The sequence below is a fragment of the Oncorhynchus mykiss genome, chromosome 13 (genome assembly GCF_013265735.2).
Source record: "Oncorhynchus mykiss isolate Arlee chromosome 13, USDA_OmykA_1.1, whole genome shotgun sequence".
In the NCBI taxonomy this organism is placed as follows: domain Eukaryota; kingdom Metazoa; phylum Chordata; class Actinopteri; order Salmoniformes; family Salmonidae; genus Oncorhynchus; species Oncorhynchus mykiss.
This window is the reverse complement of record NC_048577.1, coordinates 63,325,118-63,342,668: the sequence shown is the minus strand read 5'-3', so window position 1 is coordinate 63,342,668 and position 17,551 is coordinate 63,325,118. Positions and strand designations below refer to the sequence as shown.

At 42.8% G+C, this 17,551-nt stretch overlaps 1 protein-coding gene across 1 annotated transcript in view; it reads right to left on the bottom strand.

Annotated features, from left to right (window-relative positions):
- The window catches only part of hid1a (HID1 domain containing a), a 38,724-nt gene that overhangs the window by 5,551 nt on the left and 15,622 nt on the right, over nucleotides 1-17,551 (bottom strand). Inside the window, exons 8-14 of the mRNA XM_036941865.1 lie at nucleotides 12,606-12,662; nucleotides 11,297-11,437; nucleotides 6,700-6,790; nucleotides 6,216-6,367; nucleotides 5,619-5,697; nucleotides 2,285-2,449; nucleotides 1,650-1,886 (exon numbers count right to left, since the gene is read on the bottom strand). Coding sequence (XP_036797760.1) covers nucleotides 1,650-1,886; nucleotides 2,285-2,449; nucleotides 5,619-5,697; nucleotides 6,216-6,367; nucleotides 6,700-6,790; nucleotides 11,297-11,437; nucleotides 12,606-12,662 — 922 coding nt within the window. The remainder of the gene's footprint in view (nucleotides 1-1,649; nucleotides 1,887-2,284; nucleotides 2,450-5,618; nucleotides 5,698-6,215; nucleotides 6,368-6,699; nucleotides 6,791-11,296; nucleotides 11,438-12,605; nucleotides 12,663-17,551) is intronic.

Here is a 17,551-nt window from a genome sequence, read left to right as displayed (position 1 = left end):
TCTACATATTCTGCCATGGAGCTGAGAGGAAATGTTGGTTACAAAACTAATTTCCAGCGATTCTACATATTCTGCCATGGCGCTGAGAGGAAATGTTGCAGTAAAAAAAAATATGAAAGAAATAAAATACAACAGAAATACATTGTTTACAGAAGTATTCAGACTCTTCGCTACGAGACTCGGATTTGAGCTCAGCTGTATTCTGTTTCCATTGATCATCCTTGAGATGTTTCTACAACTTGATTGGAGTCCACCTGTGTAAAATCTAATTGATTGGACATGATTTGGAAAGGCACACACCTGTCTCTATAAGGTCCCACAATTGACAGTGCATGTCAGAGCAAATATCAAGCCATGAGGTCGAAGGAATTGTGCCTCGACTGGATTGTGTCGAGGCACAGATCTAGGAAGGGTACCAAAACATTTCTGCAGCATTGAAGGTCCCCAAGAACACAGTGGCCTCCATCATTCTTAAATGGAAGAAGTTAAGAACCACCAAAGACTCTTCCTAGAGCTGGCCACCCGGCAAAACTGAGCAATCAGGGGAGAAAGGGCTTGATCAGGGAGGTGACTAAGAACCCAATGGTCACTCTGACAGAGCTCTAGAGTTCCTCTCTGGAGATGGGAGAAGCTTCCAGAAGGACAACAATCTCTGCAGCAGTACACTAATTAGGCCTTTATGGTAGAGTGGCCAGACGGAAGCCACTCCTCAGTAAACGGTACATGACAGCCCGCTTGGAGTTTGCCAAATGACCACTAAAGACACTCAGACCATGAGAAACAAGATTCTCTGATCTGATGAAACCAAGATTGAACTAATAGCAAGCTTCACACCTGGAGGAAACCTGGCACCATCCCTACGGTGAAGCATGGTGGTGGCAGCTTCATGCTGTGGGGATGTTTTCCAGTGGCAGGATCTAGGAGACTAGTCAGGATCGAGGCAAAGATGAACGGAGATCCTTGATGAAAACCTGCTCCAGAACGCTTAGGACCTCAGACTGGGGTGAAGGTTCACCTTCCAACAGGACAACGACGCTAAGCAGCCAAGACAACGCAGGACTGGCTTTGGGACAAGTCTCTGAATGTCCTTGTGTGGCCCAGCCACAGTCCGGACTTGAACCCGATCTAACATCTTTGGAGAGACATGAATATAGCTGTGCAGCATTGCTCCCCATTCAACCTGATAGAGGCATTGCTTTATCTTGGCCAGGTCGCAGTTGTAAATGAGAACTTGTTCTCAACTGGTCTACCTGGTTAAATAAAGGTGAAATTAAAATAAGAGAGGATCTACAGTGAAGAATGGGAGAAACTCCCCAAATACAGGTGTACCAAGCTTGTAGAGTCATACCCAAGAAGACTCGAGGCTGTAATCGCTGCCAAAGGTGCTTCAACTAGGTACTGAGTTTAAGGGTCTGAATACTTATACTTATGTGATATCTCATTTAATTTTTTTATAAATTAGCAAAAATGTATAAAAAAATGTTTTTTCTTTGTAATTATGGGGTATTGTGTGTAAATTGATGAGGGAAAAAAAAGGATTTAATCAATTTTAGAATAAGGCTGTAACCTAACAAAATGTGGATAAAGTCCAGGGGTCTGAATACTTTCCGAAGGCACTGTATATAAGTTGTTATAGATCGGTGGTGCACCTGGTATAGCGACCAGGCTGGTCTTCAGCGTTCCTGGCTCGGCGGGGACGGCCGGACGGGAACCCTCCATGGACACCGTTTCCTGGGAGCTGGTACGGGAGATGCCGGTGATGGCATCCGGTGACTTTCTCTTCCTCAGCAAGGCCTTCTGGATGGAGGCGGGGTCGGACGGCAGGTTGGCCAACTGATGGAACAAGTTGCGTTTGCGGATAATGGCGTAGACTAGGTTACAGTTTCCTGGAAGATTTAAGAGTCAGGGTTTATGAGGGTTACATTGATACGACACAGCAGCACATCAAAGGCAGGCAGTGAATAGTCCTTCTACTGACTGAACCCACAGAAAGTAAGAAACACATAAATAGACTAAATACAATTCCCTTTCATATTGTATTTATTTTTCCATGGAACAGTGAGGAATTGAGAGCCTGGAAATAGATTATAGAGGGGCCCAGGTAGGAGAGTGGCAGAGACAGACTCAAACCCCCGTCACTAGCCGGTATCTGTGGTCCAGAGTCAACAGCAATACCAACAGATCAGACTCTGGCAGGACTAAACACAGTCTTATGCTATTCTACGGAGTCAGACATGTAACGTGTTCTGAGAGGAGCAGGCTGGGTAAACACTGGTCCTCTCACCATCAAACTGGTACTGGATGATGTTGTTGAAGGCCTCCAGCAGGAAGAAGACAAGATGGTGGTTCTGGGAGGCGGAGAAGAGGAACCAGTTGGTGGAGAAGGCTTCCAAGAGGTGGAGCAGTTTGTTGGCTGCAACCATTGACAGACTCTTCAGGTAGGGAGACACTGTGGAGGAGAGGGAGGAGAAGTCATTCAGGTAGGGAGACACTGTGGAGGAGAGGGAGGAGGAGTCATTCAGGTAGGGAGACACTGTGGAGGAGGGGGAGAAGGAGTCATTCAGGTAGGGAGACACTGTGGAGGAGAGGGAGGAGAAGTCATTCGGATACGGAGACACTGTGGAGGAGAGGGAGGAGGAGTCATTCAGGTAGGGAGACACTGTGGAGGAGAGGGAGAAGGAATCATTCAGGTAGGGAGACACTGTGGAGGAGAGGGAGGAGAAGTCATTCAGGTAGGGAGACACTGTGGAGGAGAGGGAGGAGGAGTCATTCAGGTAGTGAGACACTGTGGAGGAGTGGGAGAAGGAATCATTCAGGTAGGGAGACACTGTGGAGGAGAGGGAGGAGAAGTCATTCAGGTAGTGAGACACTGTGGAGGAGAGGGAGGAGGAGTCATTCAGGTAGTGAGACACTGTGGAGGAGTGGGAGAAGGAATCATTCAGGTAGGGAGACACTGTGGAGGAGAGGGAGGAGAAGTCATTCAGGTAGGGAGACACTGTGGAGGAGAGGGAGAAGGAGTCATTCAGGTAGGGAGACACTGTGGAGGAGAGGGAGGAGGAGTCATTCAGGTCGAGAGACACTGTGGAGGAGAGGGAGGAGGATTCATTTGTAGAGATACTGTACATTGTGACCACAGATTGAGCCTAATCCTAGCTAGACTAAAAAGCAAGTAACATCTCAATATGCATGTACAGCATCTAAGAATTACTTAATGAGTACATCTGTTTGGGTGTTTAAATCTCAGGGACTGTCCCAAAGTAATGTAATATTGAACTGTTCAATACCTCAGAACTTTCTGTGAGGCTGAGGTTACAAAAAGGAGTGTAGATGTTTCCTGTGGACCGGATTGTCTCATGATGACGTGTTGCTGTGCCGATTGTAGCCTACTGTATGTTTTAAATGTTGTAACGCTGTAATGACTACTGCTGTAATGTAACGCTGTAATGACTACTGCTGTAATGTAACGCTGTAATGACTACTGCTGTAATGTAATGTTGTAACGCTGTAATGACTACTGCTGTAATGTAACGCTGTAATGACTACTGCTGTAATGTAATGTTGTAACGCTGTAATGACTACTGCTGTAATGTAACGCTGTAATGACTACTGCTGTAATGTAACGCTGTAATGACTACTGCTGTAATGTAACGCTGTAATGACTACTGCTGTAATGTAATGTTGTAACGCTGTAATGACTACTGCTGTAATGTAATGTTGTAACGCTGTAATGACTACTGCTGTAATGTAACGCTGTAATGACTACTGCTGTAATGTAACGCTGTAATGACTACTGCTGTAATGTAACGCTGTAACGCTGTAATGACTACTGCTGTAATGTAACGCTGTAATGACTACTGCTGTAATGTAACGCTGTAATGACTACTGCTGTAATGTAACGCTGTAACACTGTAATGTAACGCTGTAACACTGTAATGTAACGCTGTAACGCTGTAATGACTACTGCTGTAACGCTGTAATGACTACTGCTGTAATGTAACGCTGTAATGACTACTGCTGTAATGTAACGCTGTAATGACTACTGCTGTAACGCTGTAAGGACTACTGCTGTAATGTAACGCTGTAAGGACTACTGCTGTAATGTAACACTGTAAGGACTACTGCTGTAATGTAACGCTGTAACGCTGTAAGGACTACTGCTGTAATGTAACGCTGTAATGACTACTGCTGTAATGTAACGCTGTAAGGACTATTGCTGTAATGTAACGCTGTAACACTGTAATGTAACGCTGTAATGACTACTGCTGTAATGTAACGCTGTAACACTGTAATGACTACTGCTGTAATGTAACGCTGTAATGACTACTGCTGTAATGTAACGCTGTAACACTGTAATGACTACTGCTGTAATGTAACGCTGTAACATTGTAATGTAACGCTGTACTGCTGTAATGTAACGCTGTAATGACTACTGCTGTAATGTAACGCTGTAACACTGTAATGTAACACTGTAATGACTACTGCTGTAATGTAACGCTGTAATGACTACTGCTGTAATGTAACGCTGTAATGACTACTGCTGTAATGTAACGCTGTAACACTGTAATGTAACACTGTAATGACTACTGCTGTAATGTAACGCTGTAACACTGTAATGACTACTGCTGTAATGTAACAATGTAATGACTACTGCTGTAATGTAACGCTGTAACACTGTAATGTAACGCTGTAACACTGTAATGTAATGCTGTAATGACTACTGCTGTAATGTAACGCTGTAACACTGTAATGTAACACTGTAATGACTACTTCTGTAATGTAACGCTGTAACACTGTAATGTAACGCTGTAATGACTACTGCTGTAATGTAACGCTGTAACACTGTAATGACTACTGCTGTAATGTAATGCTGTAATGACTACTGCTGTAATGTAACGCTGTAACACTGTAATGTAACGCTGTAACAGTAATGACTACTGCTGTAATGTAACGCTGTAACACTGTAATGTAACGCTGTAATGACTACTGCTGTAGTGTAACGCTGTAACACTGTAATGACTACTGCTGTAATGTAACGCTGTAATGACTACTGCTGTAATGTAACACTGTAACACTAATGACTACTGCTGTAATGTAACACTGTAATGACTACTGCTGTAATGTAACGCTGTAACACTGTAATGTAACGATGTAATGACTACTGCTGTAATATAACACTGTAATGACTACTGCTGTAATGTAACGCTGTAACACTGTAATGTAACGCTGTAACACTAATGACTACTGCTGTAATGTAACGCTGTAACACTGTAATGTAACGATGTAATGACTACTGCTGTAATGTAACGCTGTAACACTGTAATGACTACTGCTGTAATGTAACACTGTAATGACTACCACTGTAATGTAACGCTGTAATGACTACTGCTGTAATGTAACGCTGTAATGACTTCTGCTGTAATGTAATGCTGTAATGACTACTGCTGTAATGTAACGTTGTAACGCTGTAATGACTACTGCTGCCTTCTTGGCCAGGTCTCTTTTGTAAAATAGACTACGTTTCTCAATGGGACTTTCCTGGTTAAATGAAGGTTGAATAAATAAATAAAGAACCATGTGCATATTTGACCAGCAGATGGAGCCAGTGCAGAGATACTCGCCATTCACTACGATGGTGAGCAGGCAGTCAAAAAGAGGCTGTAGACGCTGGTGGCCGCTGGTGATGATCTTGTGGAACACCTGGAGATCACACAGAGGTACAGACATAGAGATATAATTACTAGAAGGGACAAGGGCAATTTGACTGGAACACTTATGGGTACACTCAATCGCCGTCAAGCCACCCATCAGACAACATTTATTGACTTGAATGTCTGTTGTAGCAATTATATTTCTATAGGACCTGGATTCAAATAATATTTGTTTCCATTCAAATGCTTTATCTGGGTTTCATTGATCTTGCTTGGCGCAATGGAACCAATGGGAGAGTCCCAATAGAGAGAACCCCGCCCATTTGGCACTTCAGGCTCAATTACAAATATTTGAATGAAATACTATTTGAATCTAAGTGTAATAAAGACACTAAGCTATAACTGGAGAGGCTTTTTAATTAACACACAGAGGCAGATCCCAGAAAATGTAATATTGCCTGCAGAACTAATCCGTTTGCTACAGTCACACTGTATTCCACAGAGATATATTCTATTCATTCTATATCTATGCTGTCACCTACTGTAACTTGTATGGCAGAGTCTTACTACTATGAGTAGGTCGGCGTGGGTCCCTGTAAACACTGGGATGTCCATAGGTACGTGGACAGAGTAGGGCTTGTTGAGACGCACGCCAAAGTTCCTCTCTCCACTCAGCAGTAGCAGGATGAAGACACCGATGTGCATGAGACCCACACGGGCTGTAGCAGAAACACACACACACACACACACACACACACACACAGATATATATAGTATATTCCAGTCCCTACAGACAGATATGTAGTATATTCCAGTCCCTACAGACAGATATATAGAATATTACAGTCCCTACAGACAGATATATAGTACATTCCAGTCCCTACAGACAGATATGTAGTATATTCCAGTCCCTACAGACAGATATATAGAATATTACAGTCCCTACAGACAGATATATAGTATATTCTAGTCCCTACAAACTATACTCACACCCTGCCATCATTCATAGGATAGGTCTATCCGTGTGTGTGTGTCGACAGACTGTACTCACACTGGTCGGCCCGGGCATCATTAAGGTAGAAGAGGATGGGTACCAAGATGTCCAGAACATCACTGCTCTTCAAAACGAAGAATAGGAACTTCTGTGATGGGCAGAGAGACGGTGGTATGGGTTATTAGAGTGTGATGCGTGTTTGTTTCTCTGTTGAGGGTCGGCTATTCCTCTATTCTATCTCTGTTGAGGGTAGGCTATTCCTCTATTCTATCTCTGTTGAGGGTAGGCTATTCCTCTATTCTATCTCTGTTGAGGGCAGGCTATTCCTCTATTCTATCTCTGTTGAGGGCAGGCTATTCCTCTATTCTATCTCTGTTGAGGGCAGGCTATTCCTCTATTCTATCTCTGTTGAGGGTAGGATATTCCTCTATTCTATCTCTGTTGAGGGTCGGCTATTCCTCTATTCTATCTCTGTTGAGGGTCAGCTATTCCTCTATTCTATCTCTGTTGAGGGCAGGCTATTTCTCTATTCTATCTCTGTTGAGGGTTGGCTATTCCATCTCTGTTGAGGGCAGGCTATTACTCTATTCTATCTCTGTTGAGGGCAAGCTATTCCTCTATTCTATCTCTGTTGAGGGTAAGTTATTCCTCTATTCTATGTCTGTTGAGGACAGGCTATTCCTCTATTCTATCTCTGTTGAGGACAGGCTATTCCTCTATTCTATCTCTGTTGAGGGCAGGCTATTCCTCTATTATATCTCTGTTGAGGGTAGGCTATTCCTCTATTCTATCTCTGTTGAGGACAGGCTATTCCTCTATTCTATCTCTGTTGAGGGTAGGCTATTCCTCTATTCTATCTCTGTTGAGGACAGGCTATTCCTCTATTCTATCTCTGTTGAGGGTAGGCTATTCCTCTATTCTATCTCTGTTGAGGACAGGATATTCCTCTATTCTATCTCTGTTGAGGGCAGGCTATTCCTCTATTCTATCTCTGTTGAGGGCAGGCTATTCCTCTATTCTATTTTGACTCTTTTATTGATTTTCAATGAAGATTTTGATCATCTCAGCTACTAAATGTAACATTACTGTCTATATGGTATATTTTGTACAGTGCCTTGCGAAAGTATTCGGCCCCCTTGAACTTTACGACCTTTTGCCACATTTCAGGCTTCAAACATAAAGATATAAAACTGTATTTTTTTGTGAAGAATCAACAACAAGTGGGACATAATCATGAAGTGGAACGACATTTATTGGATATTTCAAACTTTTTTAACAAATCAAAAACTGAAAAATTGGGCGTGCAAAATTATTCAGCCCCTTTACTTTCAGTGCAGCAAACTCTCTCCAGAAGTTCAGTGAGGATCTCTGAATGATCCAATGTTGACCTAAATGACTAATGATGATAAATACAATCCACCTGTGTGTAATCAAGTCTCCGTATAAATGCACCTGCACTGTGATAGTCTCAGAGGTCCGTTAAAAGTGCAGAGAGCATCATGAAGAACAAGGAACACACCAGGCAGGTCCGAGATACTGTTGTGAAGAAGTTTAAAGCCGGATTTGGATACAAAAAGATTTCCCAAGCTTTAAACATCCCAAGGAGCACTGTGCAAGCGATAATATTGAAATGGAAGGAGTATCAGACCACTGCAAATCTACCAAGACCTGGCCGTCCCTCTAAACTTTCAGCTCATACAAGGAGAAGACTGATCAGAGATGCAGCCAAGAGGCCCATGATCACTCTGCATGAACTGTAGAGATCTACAGCTGAGGTGGGAGACTCTGTCCATAGGACAACAATCAGTCGTATATTGCACAAATCTGGCCTTTATGGAAGAGTGGCAAGAAGAAAGCCATTTCTTAAAGATATCCATAAAAAGTGTTGTTTAAAGTTTGCCACAAGCCACCTGGGAGACACACCAAACATGTGGAAGAAGGTGCTCTGGTCAGATGAAACCAAAATTGAACTTTTTGGCAACAATGCAAAACGTTATGTTTGGCGTAAAAGCAACACAGCTGAACACACCATCCCCACTGTCAAACACGGTGGTGGCAGCATCATGGTTTGGGCCTGCTTTTCTTCAGCAGGGACAGGGAAGATGGTTAAAATTGATGGGAAGATGGATGGAGCCAAATACAGGACCATTCTGGAAGAAAACCTGATGGAGTCTGCAAAAGACCTGAGGCTGGGACGGAGATTTGTCTTCCATCAAGACAATGATCCAAAACATAAAGCAAAATCTACAATGGAATGGTTCAAAAATAAACATATTCAGGTGTTAGAATGGCCAAGTCAAAGTCCAGACCTGAATCCAATCGAGAATCTGTGGAAAGAAACTGCTGTTCACAAATGCTCTCCATCCAACCTCACTGAGCTCGAGCTGTTTTGCAAGGAGGAATGGGAAAAAAATTCAGTCTCTCGATGTGCAAAACTGATAGAGACATACCCCAAGCGACTTACAGCTGTAATCACAGCAAAAGGTGGCGCTACAAAGTATTAACTTTGGGGGCTGAATAATTCTGCACGCCCAATTTTTCAGTTTTTGATTTGTTAAAAAAGTTTGAAATATCCAATAAATGTCGTTCCACTTCATGATTGTGTCCCACTTGTTGTTGATTCTTCACAAAAAAATACAGTTTTATATCTTTATGTTTGAAGCCTGAAATGTAGCAAAAGGTCGCAAATTTCAAGGGGGCCGAATACTTTCGCAAGGCACTGTATGTACCTGTCTTCTACCTTTTGTGTATTCACTGATGATGTAAATATGGTATATTATGTGACGTTTACGTACACCTTAGCCAAATACATTTAAACTCAGTTTTTCACAAGGTCAGTTAGGATCACCACTTTATTTTAAGAATGTGAAATGTCAGAATAATGGTAGAGAGAATTATTTATTTCAGTTTTAATTCCTTCCCTGTGGGTCAGAAGTTTACATACACTCAATTAGTATTTGGTAGCAATGCCTTTAAATTGTTTAACTTGGGTCAAACGTTTTGGGTAGCCTTCCACAAGCTTCCCACAATAAGTTTTGGCCCATTCCTCCTGACAGAGATGGTGTAACTGAATCACATTTGTAGGTCTCCTTGCTCGCACACATTTTTTCAGTTCTGTCCACACATTTTCTATGGGATTGAAGTCAGGGCTTTGTGATGGCCACTCCAATACCTTGACTTTGTTGTCCTTAAGCCATTTTGCCACAACTTTGAAGGTATGCTTGGGGTCATTGTCCATTTGGAAGACCCATTTGCGACCAAGCTTTAACTGATGTCTTGAGATGTTGCTTCAATATATCCACGTAATTTTCCTACCTCATGATGCCATCTATTTTGTGAAGTGCACCAGTCCCTCCTGCAGCAAAGCACCCCCACAGCATGATGCTGCCACCCCCGTGTTTCACGGTTGGGATGGTGTTCTTCGGCTTGCAAGCCTCCCCTTTTTCCTCCAAACATAATGATGGTCACTAGGGCCAAACAGTTCTATTTTTGTTTTATCAGACAAGAGGTCATTTCTCCAAAAAGTATGCTCTTTGTCCCCATGTGCAGTTGCAAACCGTGGCTTCTTCCTTGCCGAGCGGCCTTTCAGGTTACGTCGATAGAGGACTCGTTTTTTCTGTGGATCTAGATACTTTTGTACCTGTTTCCTCCAGCATCTTCACAAGGTCCTTTGCTGTTGTTCTGGGATTCATTTGCACGTTTCGCACCAAAGTACGTTCATCTCTAGGAGACAGAACGCGTCTCCTTCCTGAGCGGTATGACGGCTTCGTGGTTCCATGGTGTTTATACTTGTGTACTACTGTTTGTACAGATGAACGTGGTACCTTCAGACATTTGGAACTTGCTCCCAAGGATGAATCAGACTTGCGGAGGTCTACAATTTATTTTCCTGAGGTCTTGGCTGATTTATTTTGATTTTCCCATGATGCCAAGCAAAGACACAAAGTTTGAAGGTAGGCCTTGAAATACATCCACAGGTACACCTCCAATTGACTCAAATGATGTCAATTAGCCTATCAGAAGCTTCTAAAGCCATGACATAATTTTCTGGAATTTTCCAAGCTGTTTAAAGGCACAGTCAACTTAGTGTATTTAAACTTCTGCCCCCACTGGAATTGTGATACAGTGAATTATAAGTGAAATAATCTGTCTGCAAAAAATTGTTGGAAAAATGACTTGTGCATGAGTAGATGTCCTAACCGACTTGCCAAAACTATAGTTTGTTAACAAGACATTTGTGGAGTGGTTTAAAAACAAGTTTTAATGACTCCAACCTAAGTGTATGTAAAATTCCGACTTCAACCGTACCTGTCTTCTACCTGTTGTCTATTCACTGATTATGTCAATATGATATATTATGTACGTACCTGTCTTCTACCTGTTGTTTTTTCACTGATGATGATGATGTCAGAAGGTGCATCTAGCTAAAATGTTATTTTTTTTCAAATATAACGTGGCTCAATTGAATACAGTCCACACAATAACATCCTGTATGGTTTCCTACCAGCCTGGTCCTAGATCTGTTTGTGCTGTATATCTTAGCACTCCTACAGTATGGTAAGGAATAACACAGATCTGTGATCAGGCTAGTCTCCTACCTTATTATAATATATAATATGATAATAATGTACAATAGTAATATATTATAAATGACCTTATTGAAGTCACAGAGCTTCCAGAAGAGCACCAGCAGCTCCTGGTGGAACTGGATCTTCTTGGTGGAGTTGGGCAGGTAGGTCTGCATCAGTGGGTTTACCAACAGGCGAGCCAGTCCCTTCAACACAAAGTCATAGTCCTGGAGAGGGGGTGACACAAGCAGGCTTTGAGGTTCACATCTTAATTTGAGAGCTTTAGACCAACGTCTGTTCACATAGCAAAGCTGCACTTGTGATGTACCATTAGAGGAGAAAGCGTGTAAACATGATAGAAGAGAGAACTACAACGAAGTGAGAACGACAAAGAAAATAGAACTATAAAGAAGAGAGAACTACAAAGAAGTGAGAACTACAAAATAATAGTCCTAGGGGGACTATTATTGGGGGGGTCACATGACCTTTAGACTAGGGTCAGACCTTTAGACTAGGGTCAGACCTTTAGACTAGGGTCAGACCTTCAGACTAGGGTCCGACCTTTAGACTAGGCTCAGACCTTCAGACTAGGGTCAGACCTTCAGACTAGGGTCAGACCTTTAGACTAGGGTCAGACCTTTAGACTAGGGTCAGACCTTTAGACTAGGGTCAAACCTTCAGACTAGGGTCAGACCTTTAGACTAGGGTCAGACCTTTAGACTAGGGTCAGACCTTTAGACTAGGGTCAGACCTTTAGACTAGGGTCAAACCTTTAGACTAGGGTCAGACCTTTAGACTAGGGTCAGACCTTTAGACTAGGGTCAGACCTTTAGACTAGGGTCAAACCTTTAGACTAGGGTCAGACCTTTAGACTAGGGTCAGACCTTTAGACTAGGGTCAGACCTTTAGACTAGGGTCAGACCTTTAGACTAGGGTCTTTTGACACGGCTGCACTTGTAATGTAGCCTGGTTAAATGAGACTGAACATTCCTCACAACTAAAACAGTGTAACATTCAGTCTACATGTAATGCACCATTTAAAGGAGAATGTCTAGGACCAATATGCTCCTTAACAGCTTCTACCTCCAAGCTATAAAACTGTTGAACAACCTCCAAGCTATAAAACTGCTGAACAATTCATCAAATGGCCACCCGGACTACAGTCATTTTATTGTAGCCATTTTATTGTGTTACATTTTTACTTTAGTTTATTTAGTAAATATTTTCCTAAATCTATTTATTGAACTGCATTGTTGGTTAAGGGCTTGTAAGTAAGCATTTCACTGTAAGATCTACACCTGTTGTATTCGGTGTAGCAGATATGTGACAAATACAATTTGATTTGATTTGCTTTGAAATGTGTGAAAAATATGACAAGAAGAAAAATGACTGTACCTCTTCCCTGTGAATTCTTGAAAGGTAGTTTACAAACAGGTTGTCAGGGCCCACAGACTGCAGAGAGACAGAGAGAAAAATTATGTAACAGCAACAACTGAGGGCCATGACAGGCCCCTGGTCTCTACAGGTGAATGTTAACACAATGTATCATGACAGACCCCTGGTCTCTACAGGTGAATGTTAACACAATGTATCATGACAGGCCTCTGGTCTCTGAAGGTGAATGTTAACACAATGTATCATGACAGACCCCTGGTCTCTGAAGGTGAATGTTAACACAATGTATCATGACAGACCCCTGGTCACTGAAGGTGAATGTTAACACAATGTATCATGACAGACCCCTGGTCTCTGAAGGTGAATGTTAACACAATGTATCATGACAGGCCCCTGGTCTCTACAGGTGAATGTTAACACAATGTATCATGACAGACCCCTGGTCTCTACAGGTGAATGTTAACACAATGTATCATGACAGACCCCTGGTCTCTACAGGTGAATGTTAACACAATGTATCATGACAGACCCCTGGTCTCTGAAGGTGAATGTTAACACAATGTATCATGACAGGCCCCTGGTCTCTGAAGGTGAATGTTAACACAATGTATCATGACAGGTCCCTGGTCTCTACAGGTGAATGTTAACACAATGTATCATGACAGGCCCCTGGTCTCTACAGGTGAATGTTGACACAATGTATCATGACAGACCCCTGGTCTCTGAAGGTGAATGTTAACACAATGTATCATGACAGGTCCCTGGTCTCTACAGGTGAATGTTAACACAATGTATCATGACAGACCCCTGGTCTCTACAGGTGAATGTTAACACAATGTATCATGACAGGTCCCTGGTCTCTACAGGTGAATGTTAACACAATGTATCATGACAGACCCCTGGTCTCTACAGGTGAATGTTAACACAATGTATCATGACAGACCCCTGGTCTCTACAGGTGAATGTTGACACAATGTATCATGACAGACCCCTGGTCTCTACAGGTGAATGTTAACACAATGTATCATGACAGACCCCTGGTCTCTGAAGGTGAATGTTAACACAATGTATCATGACAGACCCCTGGTCTCTACAGGTGAATGTTAACACAATGTATCATGACAGACCCCTGGTCTCTACAGGTGAATGTTAACACAATGTATCATGACAGACCCCTGGTCTCTACAGGTGAATGTTAACACAATGTATCATGACAGGCCCCTGGTCTCTGAAGGTGAATGTTAACACAATGTATCATGACAGACCCCTGGTCTCTGAAGGTGAATGTTAACACAATGTATCATGACAGACCCCTGGTCACTGAAGGTGAATGTTAACACAATGTATCATGACAGACCCCTGGTCTCTGAAGGTGAATGTTAACACAATGTATCATGACAGGCCCCTGGTCTCTACAGGTGAATGTTAACACAATGTATCATGACAGACCCCTGGTCTCTACAGGTGAATGTTAACACAATGTATCATGACAGACCCCTGGTCTCTACAGGTGAATGTTAACACAATGTATCATGACAGACCCCTGGTCTCTGAAGGTGAATGTTAACACAATGTATCATGACAGGCCCCTGGTCTCTGAAGGTGAATGTTAACACAATGTATCATGACAGGTCCCTGGTCTCTACAGGTGAATGTTAACACAATGTATCATGACAGACCCCTGGTCTCTACAGGTGAATGTTAACACAATGTATCATGACAGACCCCTGGTCTCTACAGGTGAATGTTAACACAATGTATCATGACAGACCCCTGGTCTCTGAAGGTGAATGTTAACACAATGTATCATGACAGGCCCCTGGTCTCTGAAGGTGAATGTTAACACAATGTATCATGACAGGTCCCTGGTCTCTACAGGTGAATGTTAACACAATGTATCATGACAGGCCCCTGGTCTCTACAGGTGAATGTTGACACAATGTATCATGACAGACCCCTGGTCTCTGAAGGTGAATGTTAACACAATGTATCATGACAGGTCCCTGGTCTCTACAGGTGAATGTTAACACAATGTATCATGACAGACCCCTGGTCTCTACAGGTGAATGTTAACACAATGTATCATGACAGGTCCCTGGTCTCTACAGGTGAATGTTAACACAATGTATCATGACAGACCCCTGGTCTCTACAGGTGAATGTTAACACAATGTATCATGACAGACCCCTGGTCTCTGAAGGTGAATGTTAACACAATGTATCATGACAGGCCCCTGGTCTCTACAGGTGAATGTTGACACAATGTATCATGACAGACCCCTGGTCTCTACAGGTGAATGTTAACACAATGTATCATGACAGACCCCTGGTCTCTGAAGGTGAATGTTAACACAATGTATCATGACAGGCCCCTGGTCTCTACAGGTGAATGTTAACACAATGTATCATGACAGACCCCTGGTCTCTACAGGTGAATGTTAACACAATGTATCATGACAGACCCCTGGTCTCTGAAGGTGAATGTTAACACAATGTATCATGACAGACCCCTGGTCTCTACAGGTGAATGTTAACACAATGTATCATGACAGGCCCCTGGTCTCTACAGGTGAATGTTAACACAATGTATCATGACAGACCCCTGGTCTCTACAGGTGAATGTTAACACAATGTCAATGTATCATGACAGACCCCTGGTCTCTACAGGTGAATGTTAACACAATGTATCATGACAGGCCCCTGGTCTCTACAGGTGAATGTTAACACAATGTATCATGACAGACCCCTGGTCTCTACAGGTGAATGTTAACACAATGTATCATGACAGACCCCTGGTCTCTACAGGTGAATGTTAACACAATGTATCATGACAGGCCCCTGGTCTCTACAGGTGAATGTTAACACAATGTCAATGTATCATGACAGACCCCTGGTCTCTACAGGTGAATGTTAACACAATGTATCATGACAGGCCCCTGGTCTCTACAGGTGAATGTTAACATAATGTATCATGACAGACCCCTGGTCTCTACAGGTGAATGTTAACACAATGTCAATGTATCATGACAGACCCCTGGTCTCTACAGGTGAATGTTAACACAATGTATCATGACAGACCCCTGGTCTCTGAAGGTGAATGTTAACACAATGTATCATGACAGACCCCTGGTCTCTACAGGTGAATGTTAACACAATGTATCATGACAGGCCCCTGGTCTCTGAAGGTGAATGTTAACACAATGTATCATGACAGACCCCTGGTCTCTACAGGTGAATGTTGACACAATGTATCATGACAGACCCCTGGTCTCTACAGGTGAATGTTAACACAATGTATCATGACAGACCCCTGGTCTCTGAAGGTGAATGTTAACACAATGTATCATGACAGGCCCCTGGTCTCTGAAGGTGAATGTTAACACAATGTATCATGACAGACCCCTGGTCTCTACAGGTGAATGTTAACACAATGTATCACGACAGACCCCTGGTCTCTACAGGTGAATGTTAACACAATGTATCATGACAGACCCCTGGTCTCTACAGGTGAATGTTAACACAATGTATCATGACAGACCCCTGGTCTCTACAGGTGAATGTTAACACAATGTATCATGACAGACCCCTGGTCTCTACAGGTGAATGTTGACACAATGTATCATGACAGACCCCTGGTCTCTACAGGTGAATGTTAACACAATGTATCATGACAGGCCCCTGGTCTCTACAGGTGAATGTTAACACAATGTCAATGTATCATGACAGACCCCTGGTCTCTACAGGTGAATGTTAACACAATGTATCATGACAGGCCCCTGGTCTCTACAGGTGAATGTTAACATAATGTATCATGACAGACCCCTGGTCTCTACAGGTGAATGTTAACACAATGTCAATGTATCATGACAGACCCCTGGTCTCTACAGGTGAATGTTAACACAATGTATCATGACAGACCCCTGGTCTCTGAAGGTGAATGTTAACACAATGCATCATGACAGACCCCTGGTCTCTACAGGTGAATGTTAACACAATGTATCATGACAGGCCCCTGGTCTCTGAAGGTGAATGTTAACACAATGTATCATGACAGACCCCTGGTCTCTACAGGTGAATGTTGACACAATGTATCATGACAGACCCCTGGTCTCTACAGGTGAATGTTAACACAATGTATCATGACAGACCCCTGGTCTCTGAAGGTGAATGTTAACACAATGTATCATGACAGGCCCCTGGTCTCTGAAGGTGAATGTTAACACAATGTATCATGACAGACCCCTGGTCTCTACAGGTGAATGTTAACACAATGTATCACGACAGACCCCTGGTCTCTACAGGTGAATGTTAACACAATGTATCATGACAGACCCCTGGTCTCTACAGGTGAATGTTAACACAATGTATCATGACAGACCCCTGGTCTCTACAGGTGAATGTTAACACAATGTATCATGACAGACCCCTGGTCTCTACAGGTGAATGTTGACACAATGTATCATGACAGACCCCTGGTCTCTACAGGTGAATGTTAACACAATGTATCATGACAGACCCCTGGTCTCTACAGGTGAATGTTGACACAATGTATCATGACAGGTCCCTGGTCTCTACAGGTGAATGTTAACACAATGTATCATGACAGACCCCTGGTCTCTGAAGGTGAATGTTAACACAATGTATCATGACAGACCCCTGGTCTCTACAGGTGAATGTTAACACAATGTATCATGACAGACCCCTGGTCTCTACAGGTGAATGTTAACACAATGTATCATGACAGACCCCTGGTCTCTGAAGGTGAATGTTAACACAATGTATCATGACAGACCCCTGGTCTCTACAGGTGAATGTTAACACAATGTATCATGACAGACCCCTGGTCTCTACAGGTGAATGTTAACACAATGTATCATGACAGGCCCCTGGTCTCTACAGGTGAATGTTAACACAATGTATCATGACAGACCCCTGGTCTCTACAGGT